The 14,195-nt window shown below is 35.6% G+C and overlaps 1 protein-coding gene across 1 annotated transcript; it reads left to right on the top strand.

Annotated features, from left to right (window-relative positions):
* Positions 1 to 4,686: 4,686 nt before the first annotated feature.
* On the top strand, positions 4,687 to 13,555 carry LOC132175583 (kinesin-like protein KIN-14F). The gene is made up of 18 exons (XM_059587560.1): positions 4,687 to 4,996; positions 5,222 to 5,422; positions 6,897 to 7,060; positions 7,221 to 7,364; positions 7,563 to 7,922; positions 8,274 to 8,342; positions 8,479 to 8,703; positions 8,937 to 9,018; positions 9,430 to 9,525; positions 9,616 to 9,795; positions 9,930 to 10,036; positions 10,528 to 10,708; positions 10,854 to 11,016; positions 11,120 to 11,373; positions 11,449 to 11,612; positions 11,704 to 11,898; positions 12,081 to 12,892; positions 13,186 to 13,555. Exons 2-18 carry the CDS (start codon positions 5,272 to 5,274, stop codon positions 13,334 to 13,336), a joined length of 3,498 nt encoding a protein of 1,165 aa, XP_059443543.1. The 5' UTR covers positions 4,687 to 4,996; positions 5,222 to 5,271; the 3' UTR covers positions 13,337 to 13,555.
* Positions 13,556 to 14,195: the final 640 nt, after the last annotated feature.

Raw genomic sequence — 14,195 nt, 5'->3', positions numbered from 1 at the left:
TTATCCGCATATGATGGATGGGTCATTTGGGTCTTCTTTGGGTTTCTATTAAGGCATATCTTAAACTATTTTGAAAATAATTTGGACATGGTTTTAGTGTTTTTTTTAAAGCCCTAATGTTTTAGATGAAATCCATATCTATTTCACATTCTAATTAAAAAATAATAAATAAAATACAAACACTCCATGATCTATACATATATTAGGGAATGCAAATGCAGATGCTAAAACCGTTATCTACATCCTTAAATCCGAATAGTTAATAATTACGGTTAGCATTCGCCCGCAATTACGGCCTTTTGCAAATGCTCTCCTTGCATGATAACTAGATTGCTCAAGAACTACGGCCGTCGCCCACTCTGAGCAAGGAGTAGCATGCGTGAATGATGCATGGGACCAGATAATCATGTCTTCTCATGCACGGCATATAATCTTTCCGTCAACAAAGGTAATTAGTTATCGCTCACTCGTTGCATCTTTTGCAATGTTTAGACCCTTTTCCATTGCCTCAAGCCTATGGTCAAAAGCACTATTGGTCATTTGGCGAAAGAAGCAGAAGACATTATTTCCTATGCTGCAACAACATAACAAGTTGAGTGACTCACTAGTGCCTAGTGGGATCTTTTGTGTGCTATATTTTAGGTTAAAATAAAATGAATAGGATCAAGGTCGAGTTTATAAGAATATATATATAGGAATTTAAAGAAAACAATTTTGCCATCAAAAGGCATTATTTTTCTTACAATGTGTTAACTGTGATTTTATGACTTGTTAAGTCTTATTCTACGCTTTGATAAATTGTTTTAGAAAATATAGAAGCAAGCGCAAGAAAAAGTATTTTTTGAGAGGGGAGAGAAACCATTATTTATGAGACCCTACATGGCCTAACTATAGTAGCCTCTATTCGGGGGAAACCAATGTCTTGAGGAAGCTGTGCATTTTGGCCGCCACTGACTGTAGGTGGCCGGTAGGCAAATATGATTTTGAAATGTTGGTTTTTTGGACCCAACCTAACAGCAAAATATAAAAATGTTTTAAGATTATTTATTCAAACGACATCAATTTGTACCAACCAAAAACGGTGTAGTTTTAGTTGTGTATGTATTCATCACTTTCTCAATAAACCCTACATCTATTCCACTCTCAAATGCAAACCAAAGCATCCCTCTCTCTATGAATCTAAAATTGAAGTTTCAACACAGCAGTCACACCTTTTCCTTGTTTTTTCTTCTAACTTTGTAGTTATTTTTTGTTCCCTACTTTGCAAATATGCAAATTGTGAAGCAATAAGCCTTGTTGTTTTGCAGATTGCTTGATTTGAAATGAAATTTGGCCTATTGTCCGCCATTGGTGGTGGTAGCAAAGATTGAAAATCCACCTGAGTAGAAAAAAAGTCAGTGATATTCCTGACTTTGGCAGTGACGGAGGGCAAAAACCTCATTTTCGGCACCAAATTCACCAATACCCAGCCCTAATTCAGAGGGTCTAGACAATAAAGGAGGCCACAAGCACTCCCTTAGGGGGCTTCAATTATAGCTTGATCCCAGTCCCACTGAAGTCTTATTTGCATCAGGCAACAAATACCAAAAGTCATGGAATAACCAACGTTGCATGGCCCCCTCCCGTAGTTCGATCCAATGATGACCCACTCCACAAGGACCACACCTAACTTAACCTTTGCCATTGGACCACACCTAAAACCGACAGGTGTGGAGCTAGTCAAGGCGATAATTACATTCCTAAATAGAAAAAGATAATTTTGAGGCCACAAATTTAAAAAGCCATAACTTGGAACAGTTCTTCGTTTTAGGTGATTTTTTTAATTAATCTTTTAAGATATAAACTACAAGTTAATGGGAAAATAAAGGAGCATGATGTGCTAAATCAATTACCATTGAGTGTTGCTTAATATAATTTAATGTAATGCGCTTAATATAAATAGATTAATTATATATCATACCAAAAGTTATGCCCCGAGGGCTTCCTCTTGATTTTGTCTCTGATTGTCAGTGTCTTGATCTCATGGTAAAACATACACATTATTATCATGTAATTTATTTAAACTATAATTTAAAATGAGGAAATTATATATGATATGCTAAAAATTTATACAAAAACATCATGGAAAAAAAAAAAAGGCACTACTGTATGTGGTGTTTACCAGACAGATTCTATTTCTATCTCCAACTGTAACACATTTGACCAGGTACTACATGCTTATAATACAAGTCTCCTCCAACACAACTTTAATCAACCAAAACAAAAGCTAATTAATAAAGCAATTAGAGACTATAATTTGACAGAGAAAGAGAAAGGCAGAAGCTTCTATTAAGTGGTCCATGAAATGGGGTACAGAATGTAAAAAAGACATGAAAAAGCTTATCTCTGCCATCATTTAAATGTAGGGGGGGGGTGGGGGGGATCCAACGTTCGAAAATATAAATATATATCATTTGGACTTTCGCTCTTGTTCATTTCAAAAAACCCAACGGATACTTTCATTTTTGCCTTTATTCCATGTCTTCGATTTGACCCGGCCACACCCACTAGCAAGAAGCATCAAAAACTCGCTCCATCTGCTTGACACATGGTCAAATAGGCGATTTTAGGATTCATGTTTGTCTGTGAGGAAAATGGCCAGCAAAAAGTTGAAAAGGAAAAGAAAAAGAGTGAGAGTCCCATGTTACTTTTAATTTTCTCAGGTTAATGTACTGCCATTAATTTCCCACCCACCAGCTGCTTTTTCTTCTTCTTCTTCACCAAACACTAGGATGTGATCAGTGGGTGAAAAATACAGGAACCTTTTTTTTTTTTTTTTGTTGTGTGTGTGTGTCTTATTACTCACATAAGAGGCAGGATCTTAACTTGACATAGAGAATGATCCTGGTGTTTAGGGTTTAGGATTATGTCGTGTGACTTTTATGTATTGAAAGAATAATCACAGTTGTCTCTCAATTTTTTGTTTGTGTATAAATAATCGATCAAACATCAAGAAATACAAACAATTTGTACAAGGTTCTTTTTTTTTTTTTTTGTAGTTATCTATGTTCTTCGTTTTCTATCTCTAATTTCTAACAATGTAAATTCTAATTAATATAGACTATGAAATGGATCATCTCAATTTTACTTTATATTCTATTGAGAAGAGGGATTACAAATAGAAATTTTTTTTTTTAAAAATAAAAATATATATATTTGTACCTTTTTTCTAGTTCACCTTTTTTGAAATTTTACAGCGAGAAAATAACGGCCATTTTGATGTTGAAATAATAAATTTTGGAGGTTTAGGTCGGTTTATATGACCATATGGCTATAAAACATAAAACATGAACGAAAGAAGCTTAAATATTGAGTAATGTTAGAAAGAAGACTCATATCTTTCTGTGTTATCTTAAAATTAATGACTTTTAAAATTATTATTTAATTATAATTTTAAAAGGTACATCAATTTTGAGCCGATTTAAACATGTGTTGATGCTAGAATTGAAAGACACCTGCCCTAATCTCAATAGATCCAATTTTAGGACTAAAGGATTTTTAAGGGCTAAGATTTAAGAGACGTCTTGGGACTTACATAGAATTAGAAAATATGCAGGAAGATAGTCTGACCATCAAAATCACCAAAAAGACTTAGTGGGGAATCACATTAATGGACGGTCACAATCCATCATCTTCGCCATCATGAGCGAGTAGATATAGCATGCCAATATAGATCATAGGGCCACATTGTTTGGCAAACACCGTTAACATTAAATGGGGCCACAAAGCATCATAGTCCAAAGCTTTATAAAGCACCTTATGCTATGCTATCATTTTGGCCAGATCCTGCCGTCCAGTCCAACGATCCAAGGGTCCCACAGTAGACCACACTTGGCATTCACTTGATTTTCCACGTGGAAGGTCCACCCCAAGTCAAACCCACCCTAACCATTGACCAGATTACTTCTAACTCCGTCTACCATTATTTTACATTGAGAAATGCTCTTTTACATTTCCTCAACAATCAAATACAAGTCATAAATTTTGTCATGAATTCATTCGAATCTAATACAAAATTAATGAGTTAAAGTTAATGAGTTTGATTTGTTTAAACAAATGGATCAAATTATAGTTAACTATAAGTCTTATATATATGTCTTGATACGACCGAAACTCAATATAAAATATTTAAAGTTAACAAATTTGATATAATTCAAAAAAAAATTTCAAGTGGTTAGGTAAACACTAGAGTGTGAGTTTGAATCCCGCAATGAAAATCTCAATGCTTGATTAGTGTAAATCACCTTAATTTTTATTGATACCCTGGTGGGGTTGAGTTAGGTTATGACTTAGTCGAACTTAAGGGAGTGCCTACAGTTCCTAAGCTCCTAGCATATAAGTACTACTATAGTCACGCCAAAGTAGAATAGTCATAGTTGATATCCTCTACCTGTTTTTTTGAATAGAAAAAAGAAAACCCACAAACCATACGTGAACCCAGTTTAAAATTAGTTAAATAGAGTTGAAAAGTCTGAACTATTTAATTAAATAAATCAAATTATAATTAATTTATATATTCTTATAATCGTAATTCATCACGAGAATCAAAAACAAATTGTCACACACCTATTTGAACATCCTTAGTAGACTCCGTTAATGCACTGTGGCATGTCCTTTGTAATATTTTATTTGGGTCTGGAAGGCCAGGCCAAGATACCAAAGTTTCAATTTCAGCCATCAGGGTCTCTGGCGTGTCTCTGTCTCTGTCTCTGTCTCTCTATCTTTTTCCATTCAAATTGGAGGCTAGAGCATTTAATAAGCCTATTGTAAATTTGAATGCTCATTCACAACACACGAGAACCTTGCTTCACCTTCCATTTCTGGGTGCAGATCGGATCTAGTTACCTAGCTAGTTCTAAAACCAAAACTTCAACTGCAAATCTGCAACTCAGTGTCCTGCTCTGTTTTTTTTTTTCCAGGATTTTTCCTGGAACTGGATCATCAACACCCTTCAGAGGTAAAGTCACAGAAATGGCTGCACTTAAAAATATATATCTTGAATTTGCTACTCTTGCTTCAATCTTCTTGTTTGCAGAAACATTGTACTGTTCTGTCTTTCATCACCTCAGTAATGTTGTTGTTTTAGAGGTTTAAGGAGGTTTTAGCTGTGGTTGATGTAATTCTTGTTCATAAACAGTTCCATTGACTGAACTTCTTGTCCAATTCTGTGCTTGTTTTGCAGTAAACAACATTGTTTAACATATTCCTCATAGGGAGGGAGTGAAGACAAAGATGCCACAAGAAACCGACTCCCATTCAATTTCAATGTCTCCTTGCAAGAACTTACGAGGATTAAAGGCTTTGGTTCCTAACAATGAGGCTTCATACACTGAGGAGATTATCAACGACCATGAATTAGCTCAAAGAAAAGCCGGAGAAGCAGGTACTAGCTATTCTACAACCACTACTTCCACCATTCTTCCTAGTTCTTCTATGCTTACGAGAATCCTTCTAGCCACTTCATATAAAAATTAAAAAATTAAAAAAAAAAAAAATCTTCTAGAGATTTGAGTTTATATATATACTTGAACAATTTCTTAAGATATTGAAAGATATTATTTTAATTCAATTTATAAAATTAACATATATTTTTTAAATAAAAATACATGCAAAAATTATCATGTATTTTAATAAGAAATGATAACTAAGAATTTAAATAAAAACATTTGTCTAATCTTTTGGAGGGTTATAAACTTTGCCTTTTTCTTTTGCCAAAGAGTGGGTGGGTGGGTTGGTTGGTCCCATAATAATCAAAACACTAGGGAGGGAAAGATAAAATTTAAAGATTATGGAAAACATCATAATGTTGCGCCAAATGCGGGCAATCTAATGGTGTAAAAAATAATGTGGGTCCATAATATCACTAGTTTTTGTACAGTAGCCGAAAGAAGGCCCAAATAAGAATTTGTTTGGGGGCAGGCAGAATCGGATTAATTAGGCCTCCTTCCTTAGAACACGGACCATATTCTTGGTACAGTGAAACAAACATGGCAACTAATGAGAGGTAGGGTCTCAACTTTTGTGGGTAGATGATTAAAGGTGACATGATTTATTAGGTTATACTCTGTTTGGGATACATATTTTACTGCACAATCGCATTTATATTCTGCCAATCGCATTTATTAGGTTATACTCTGTTTGGAATTTCATGTAGATTTGCAGCAATGGGATATGATTGTGGCTCACCAATTGAGGTTAAAGCACAGTTTAGGACTTCGTGCCCAAAGTTGAATCCACAAAAAAATAAAAATAAAAGGATTCGATATTTCTTTTACTCATGGGTCATGGGTGAGGTGATTTGACAATTTACTCTGCCTCTGTCCTATAGTGGTAAAATAGTAAAGTTTATAGAGTATTGTTCACTGCTGAGAAAAGCAATGCCCGAAAAGATTATTTCTTTATTAAATAATTTGATTATACTAGTAAGTCTAGTATGTTATATGGTCTTTTTATTAAACAAAAATGTAGTAGGTGAAATAGAGTACAAAAGATAATCAAATCTTACATCAGCAGGGGTGAAACTAAAACTTTAAACTAAGGGAGTAAAACTAAATAAAAACAATTGGAGTAAAGATTAATTTTGGGGTGGTGCAACACATAAAGAATCGTAGAATTTAGAGGCATTTTAATTTTTTTTTTAAATAAACATTAAAAATATTTCAGACGTATTACCCGAAATATTATACATTAAGTTGATCCGAGTTTGGAGAAAAACATTGTACCAGAATGCCATGGATTTAGCAGCCCAAGCTTGAGTATGTGCTTGAGAGTTTGTTAAGTGTTGGTATGGATTTAGCAACCAAAGCTTGAGTATGTGCTTGAGAGTTTGTTAAGTGTTGGTGTGTGCGTGTGTTCAGCTTCAAGGAGGTACAAAGCAGCAGAATGGCTGCGTCAGATGGACCACGGCGCATCAGCAACACTGCCCAAAGAAGCCACCGAGGAAGAGTTCTGCCTTGCACTCCGCAATGGCCTCATTCTCTGCAATGTCCTCAACAAAGTCAATCCCGGCGCTGTTCTCAAGGTTATATTCTTGTGCTTCATGCTCATCTTCCATCACAAGCAATACAATGCTAAATTTCCTTCTTTTCTTTTCTTTCTAACTATTTCCATCATGTTTCCATATGTGAAGCATTCTTTTTGTATTGAGATGGGTTTTTGTTACTTCTATGAAATTCATATAGGTGGTGGAAAATCCAGTAATTGCCGTTCAGTCCACGGAGGGAGCAGCACAGTCTGCAATTCAGTATTTTGAGAACATGAGGAATTTCTTGGAGGCTGTTAAAGAAATGCAGCTCTTGACATTTGAAGCATCCGATTTGGAAAAGGTTTTTGTTTCTCCTTCAAGTCCTGCATTTGCTATTAAACATGCATATTGGTTGCAACCTTTTAACAATATGAAGTACTAAAACCATATAAATTTCAACCTGCATTACTTCATTATGTTCAAAGTTACATCAATTTGTGATTTGATTTTGAGAGACTGCCTTTGCTAGTATTGAATTTGAGAAACTTGGGATTTTCAGGGGGGCTCATCAAGTAAAGTTGTGGACTGCATTCTGTGTCTGAAAGGGTATTACGAGTGGAAGCTAGCTGGTGGAGTTGGGGTTTGGAGGTATGGAGGCACTGTGAGGATCACATCCCTTCCAAAGGGATCTCCATCCTCCATACTTAGCAGTGAAAGTGCTGATGAGTCGGTGGATGAATCCGATTCATCAACATATGAGCAGCTGTTAGAATTTCTCCATCTTTCTAGTGAAGTCTCAATTGAAGAATCCAGAACTGCTAATGCTCTGACTTTCCTCTTCGATCATTTTGGACTTGGACTTCTACAGGCTTACCTCAAAGAGACTGATGGGATTGAAGACTTCCCTTTGAATGCAATGGTAGGTAAGACTCTTTCCATTTTGTTGTACAATTGCACCATTGCCAGTCATTATTTGGATTTCTCCAGACATACTCCTTTATTAATTTCCTGTGCTACACAAACATTGAGGATATAAGATTGAACACTAAATTTTTTTGTACATATATGATATGGCATATACAAGTACCAATTTCTATCAGCAAAAATATTTATCTTAGGCCCCATATGCGTATAATGTCTAGTTTCGTGGTAAGGATTAGATATGAGGTTGTGATTACAAAATTCCATTAATCTTTTTCATTTAACCCATAAATGGAGATCCTTTTGTTTTATGGGGAATCTGAATTGATTATATGGTGAAAATTTGTAGGTTATTGATACTTTGCTCAGTAAAGTAGTCAAGGATTTCTCGGCGCTACTTGTTTCCCAAGGCACTCAGGTAAGGGTTTGGAGTGCCATTATGTGTCTTTTTAGTACTCTATTTAGAAGTACTGCCATATAATTGATTTTCCAATATGAGTACTGTCCTTTTAACAGTATGTATTCTATAATTTACTTTGCACTATTTTCTACAGCTTGGATTGTTTTTGAAGAAAATATTGAAAAGCGATGCTGGCTCCTTCTCAAAGCATGAATTTATAACAGCCATTTCACTCTATCTTAATCAAAGAACTAATTTGCTGTCAAGTGATTTATCAAGATTCTGTGTTTGTGGTGGGAAACGCAATGGTACTCGGCATAATGTCAATCTTTCTGCAGACCATGCAGAACTGATTGATTTTCAACAGAAACAGCTTGAGGTATAAATGTTTGTTAATAGAACTTATTACTCCTTTTGCACTGTTTCAAGCGGTTTTTCCTTAAAAAAGTGTCTAGCTTATATTGAATTTTCTTGGTAACAGAATTCTAAAATACTGTTCTCCCTTGGATATTTATTCTCACATTTCTTGCTAGGCCAACTGCAAATTTAATTTTTGACATTTCCTTCCATATATTGCATGTGTACTAATATGTACTGTCTTGGATGTTTTAGGAGCTAAAATTATCTTTTCAAGAGGCAAAATCAGAGGTGAAACAGGTCCACTCAGCCTGGGAGAAAGAACTTAGTAGGCTTGGTGAGAAACCAAGAGACTTGATCTTTCTTGAATAACCAATTCTCTTAAAAGTTTAAATTGATAGGAAATGGGGAATTTATTCATTCATTAATGTTCTAACACCCTTCCTGCCTACGTGTGGGCTTAAATTCTCTGTCAATAAGCGATGCCCAACACATAGAATATTTAATTGAAATGAAAGGTGAATTACGAAGACAAGGTTCAAACTCAAGACTTTTGCTTTGATACCATGTTAAATCACCAATTCTCCTAAAAGTTTAAGCTGATAAGAAATTGTGAATTTGTTCATTTAATTAATATTCTAACAATCTTCTTTGAAAATATTCTTGTGGTTGAACATAAAGGTTTCAATTAATTGTATTATGTTTATCTATGGAGACTTGTGTAAAATTACATTTTTTGTTGCCTCAGAGAATCATTTTAAGGGCCTTGAAGTAGCCTCCTCTTCCTATCACAAGATTCTAGAAGAAAACCGCGTACTTTACAATCAAGTCCAAGACCTCAAAGGTATCCATCTGAAGCTTTTTAATCGTCAACTTGATCATTTATATGTTTTATCAGATGTGGAGCTTAGCGAATGAAATTGGTTTCTTACAGGAACCATTAGGGTTTATTGTAGAGTTAGGCCCTTCTTACCTGGGCAATCAAATGGGCATTCTACTGTAGACCACATAGGAGAAAATGGAAATATCATGATTTACAATCCCTTTAAGCAGGGCAAAGATGCAAGACGAGTATTTGCATTCAACAAAGTATATGGAACAAATGTCACACAAGGTATGTTTTGGTTTAATCTGCTTTTAGTATCAGCTACATATGAGTGAATGTAATCCATTTGTGTATAGTTTGTATATTCGTGATATTTTTTTTGAAGATTAATCATGATGATTTGTTATTATTCCTATATGCAGAGCAAATATATGCTGATACTCAACCATTGATCAGGTCTGTTCTAGATGGTTTTAATGGTTGTATCTTTGCATACGGACAGACTGGCTCAGGGAAGACATACACAATGGTAATACACCACATATGTGTCTGTGATCAGTAGATTTCACCATTCAAATGGTATCTCATACATATTCTATAAATATGTACCTACCACTTTGGGTAACAAAGTTTTTCCCATTCTCATAATTGCATATCATACAATCATCATATAAGCAACCTGGCCTTTGTTTGATATGGTCCTCAATTTCCAGTTAGTTTTTCTTTTTCTAAGCAACTTGGCCTGTGAATAATGATGGGTTCCTTCTTGGATTTACAAACTTTCAAATTTTTAATTGCATGGTTTGTTCTTTTTGGTGTTTTTTTAGCTCTTTGTTGCACAAGGGAAAACATTCTCTTTCATGAACCTGAAATCTTCTCTAGCCATCAATGTTAACCAGATTATTAATCTAAATTTGATGAAAATAGAAGGAAAAATATATTGAGCAATCAACAAATAATTGTTGTCTTAAAATTGATTTATATGACCTAAATAACAATATTTGTCTATCCTTTTCATAGAGTGGCCCAGATTTGACCTCTGAGGAGACATGGGGTGTAAACTATCGTGCACTTCGTGACTTGTTTCAAATATCAAAGGCGAGGGAGGATATCATAAAATATGAAGTTGGAGTCCAGATGATTGAAATATACAATGAACAAGTGAGGGATCTATTAGTCAGTGATGGCTCTAACAGAAGATATCCTTTACAAGATTTACATGCTACTATTTAGATAACATAATAAGCCTTCCTGTGTATTTTGTCCATCTGAGTTTGAATTTTAATCTAGGATTTGATAAATTTATATACCGTATTGTTACTTCAGTACCTTAACTCCATGCACATTAGATATACGAAATAACTCTCAATTGAATGGCCTTAATGTACCCGATGCAAGTTTGATTCGGGTTACATGCACTCAAGATGTTCTTGACTTGATGAGAATTGGCCAAAGGAATCGTGCTGTGGGTGCTACAGCTCTAAATGAGAGGAGTAGCCGTTCACATAGGTAGATGGCCTCTTTTCTTGAAGTTTATGATTCTTTTTGGTATTATTAATGTTACTACCAATTATTTTACTAATGGTTTTTGGGTATGGCCTTCCTTCTGCAGTGTTTTAACTGTTCATGTCCATGGAAAAGAGTTAGTTTCTAATTCCATTCTTAGGGGTTGCCTCCATCTAGTGGATTTGGCTGGAAGTGAAAGAGTGGATAAATCTGAAGCTGTTGGTGAGAGGCTGAAGGAGGCCCAACATATAAATAGATCACTTTCTGCACTTGGAGATGTCATCTCTGCTCTTGCACAAAAGAGTACACATATTCCTTATAGGAATAGCAAGCTTACTCAAGTATTGCAAGATTCTCTAGGTAACATGTCAATCACAATTTCCTCCTAATATCTTTGTTGCCTCCATCGTTCTTATCATTTTTCATCTGAAATAGGTGGGCAGGCAAAGACATTGATGTTTGTACATATAAATCCTGAACTTAATGCTCTTGGGGAGACAATTAGCACACTCAAGTTTGCTGAGAGGGTCGCCTCCATAGAACTTGGGGCTGCCCGATCTAATAAAGAAACTGGAGAAATCCGAGATCTCAAAGAAGAGGTTTGTTTTTCATAATTCTCCTCTGAAATTCTACTTTTTTGACTTATTTTTCTTTTCATGGAAGCTTTCAAATTCCTTCTATCTTATATAGATATCGAACCTTCAACTGGCATTGGAGAGGAAGGCAACTGAACTTGAGCAATTGAAAGCTGGGAATACTCGAAGCACAATAGAGTCCCAAAAACCAAGACCGGTTTCACCTTTTCGAATGCCAAGGAGTGGTATCAGTAACAGCCTGAAGCCTGAAACTTGCCAACGACCCATTGACGATACAAGAAACTTAGAGGTAAGTAACAGCAGTCAGGAGTTTGTGTGATAAAACATGTTAATAGGTTTTTTTTTTTTTTTTTTTTTTCCTTTTTTGGTTGGTTTTACGCTACTGCAATTTGAGTGAAAAAAATGCTTGGAACCTTCTTAGGAATGTGAAAAGAAATGGATAATCTCACTTGTGATGAAATTTGGTTTCAGGCTAGAAGTTGTTCTTCCGGAAAGCAGAGGAGGTCAAGATTTCCCTCTGCATTTGCAGACAAGGAGATCACACAAAAGATACCTTTTCTAGCTGAAGAAAGATTAGTGATCTCTGGAAAGCCAAGGTCACCGTCCCCTCCTGTTAGGAGATCAATGTCCACTGATAGAGGGTCTGTCATAAGGAGCAGGGTCAAAGCTGACACAACTGACAACCAACCTATTGCAAAAGTACCATTTCCTGCTAGAGTTTCTGTTAATAAGTCTGTTGCCGCAATGCCAATGATCCCTTCAACAGATAGCAATTCAAGGGTACATATAGGTTCACAAGAGCCGTTTCCTGCTAGATTTTCTGTTAATAAGTCTGTTGCTACAATGCCAATGATCCCTTCAACAGATAGCAATTCAAGGGTACATGTAGGTTCACAAGAGCCAGCTAAACATGATAATATTTCTGATGCATACTACAGCCTCCAGAAGATAAGCACCAAGAAAGTTTACCCAGAACATGAAGAGGAGCAGTTTAAGCAAGCTCTTAATGTAAGGCAAGGTGGCATTAGGAAAAGCAAGGCTGAGAGCAAGGTCAAGGCAAAGCATAATCAGCTGCCAGCTAAGACTCAGAAGTCTGAGATGGCAACAACATTGTTCTCTGACATGCACATTGCAGGTGAAAAGATGGAGGAAGCGCCTCGAAAGAGTGAATTCCCCGAGCCAGAAAATGAGCAAGGCCTTGTTGGGTCACCAGTGCATGGTGCTCTAAAGGTGAAAAAGCCTCAACAGAACTTCCCACGGATCTCCCAAAATCTTGAACCAAGGTATGAATGATGAAGATTTTCTCTTTCTACAGCTATTTGAAGATTGGTAGATTTGGAATAGGATCCTCTCAATTTCAAGTGCAATGAAGAAGAGTCATTTCATAGTCAGGATTTAATGTTGTTGTATTTAACGGTTAGCATTTCATTCGAAAAATTTAAATGATGTGACATCATTTACACCGTTAGATGTAGCATTAAATCATTACTATGAAATGGCTCGAAATGGAGAGGATCCTTGTCGAGTAAGTTCATGTGGTTATTGTCAATAAATGTGCATTCTTTATTAAATGCAGAGGACTAGTGGAACCCTTACTGGCTGGGAAACTTGACAACAAGGTTCCAAATGGTCTAGTTCGCTTTCCAAAGGAAGGCCCCAACGCATCAATGCCTGAGTTTAGAAGGAGTCGCTCCACACCTCGCGGGAAATTTATGATTCTACCTTGAGGATCTCACAACATAAAGCAATGATTTTATTGCCACTAATTTTTTTTTCTTTCAAATATTGTACAGTGACTACTATTAGTGTTGGCCTTCCAAATTGCATACTTCTTCTACGGGGACTCCGATGATGTTCTGGAGAGTGTTATGGTGGAATCCTTCTCTTTTCCCTGATAAATATTTTGGACATATTTCTCTGTAATTCAAATTTAAATTATCTTTGTATTTTCTGGCTATAATACTTTGTGTTTTTGAGTGTCCATACCTAAAGCAGCTTTTGATGCTATATGTAAACTTTTGATCACATATGTCCTGCTCATCCTATAATTGTCAAAAACTTCACAGCAGATGATTTTATTATGTAAGTTCCATTTAGGGAAAAGTTTTATGAATTCGATCTTTCAACTACTTCAGATAATTTGCAAGTTAGCTAGCACGAAAACCATGCTTCCAAAAGCTGGATTAAAAAAAAATTGAAGAAAGAAGAAACAAACGCTTAGTCAAAGGGCATTCAAATATCCAAAGCAGCATATAACCACCTCATCCAGGCTTCAACTTTTAGTACTTTTGATTATAAAATTTATTTTTGTAGTTATGAGTATAGCTAATTTTAGCTAGGGCTAAAGCTGAAGCCTAACATTTTTATTTCTAACCAGCATTTTGCTAGTGTTGTAGTCACTAAAATTAGTTCGAAGAAAATGCAGAAGGTAGTTCTAGGAATACCAAAGTTAGCAACATAACCTTAATGCATGGCACTATTTTTAATGCTGAGAGACACTAATCTATTTATAGAAAAAAATATTAAGAAAGAAGGATTTTTTTTGGGCTCTGGACACCTCATTGACAGCCTCAGCATATATGTTGT

The sequence above is a fragment of the Corylus avellana genome, chromosome ca3 (genome assembly GCF_901000735.1).
Source record: "Corylus avellana chromosome ca3, CavTom2PMs-1.0".
Classification (NCBI taxonomy): Eukaryota; Viridiplantae; Streptophyta; class Magnoliopsida; order Fagales; family Betulaceae; genus Corylus; species Corylus avellana.
This window is presented reverse-complemented; position numbering and strand designations above follow the sequence as displayed.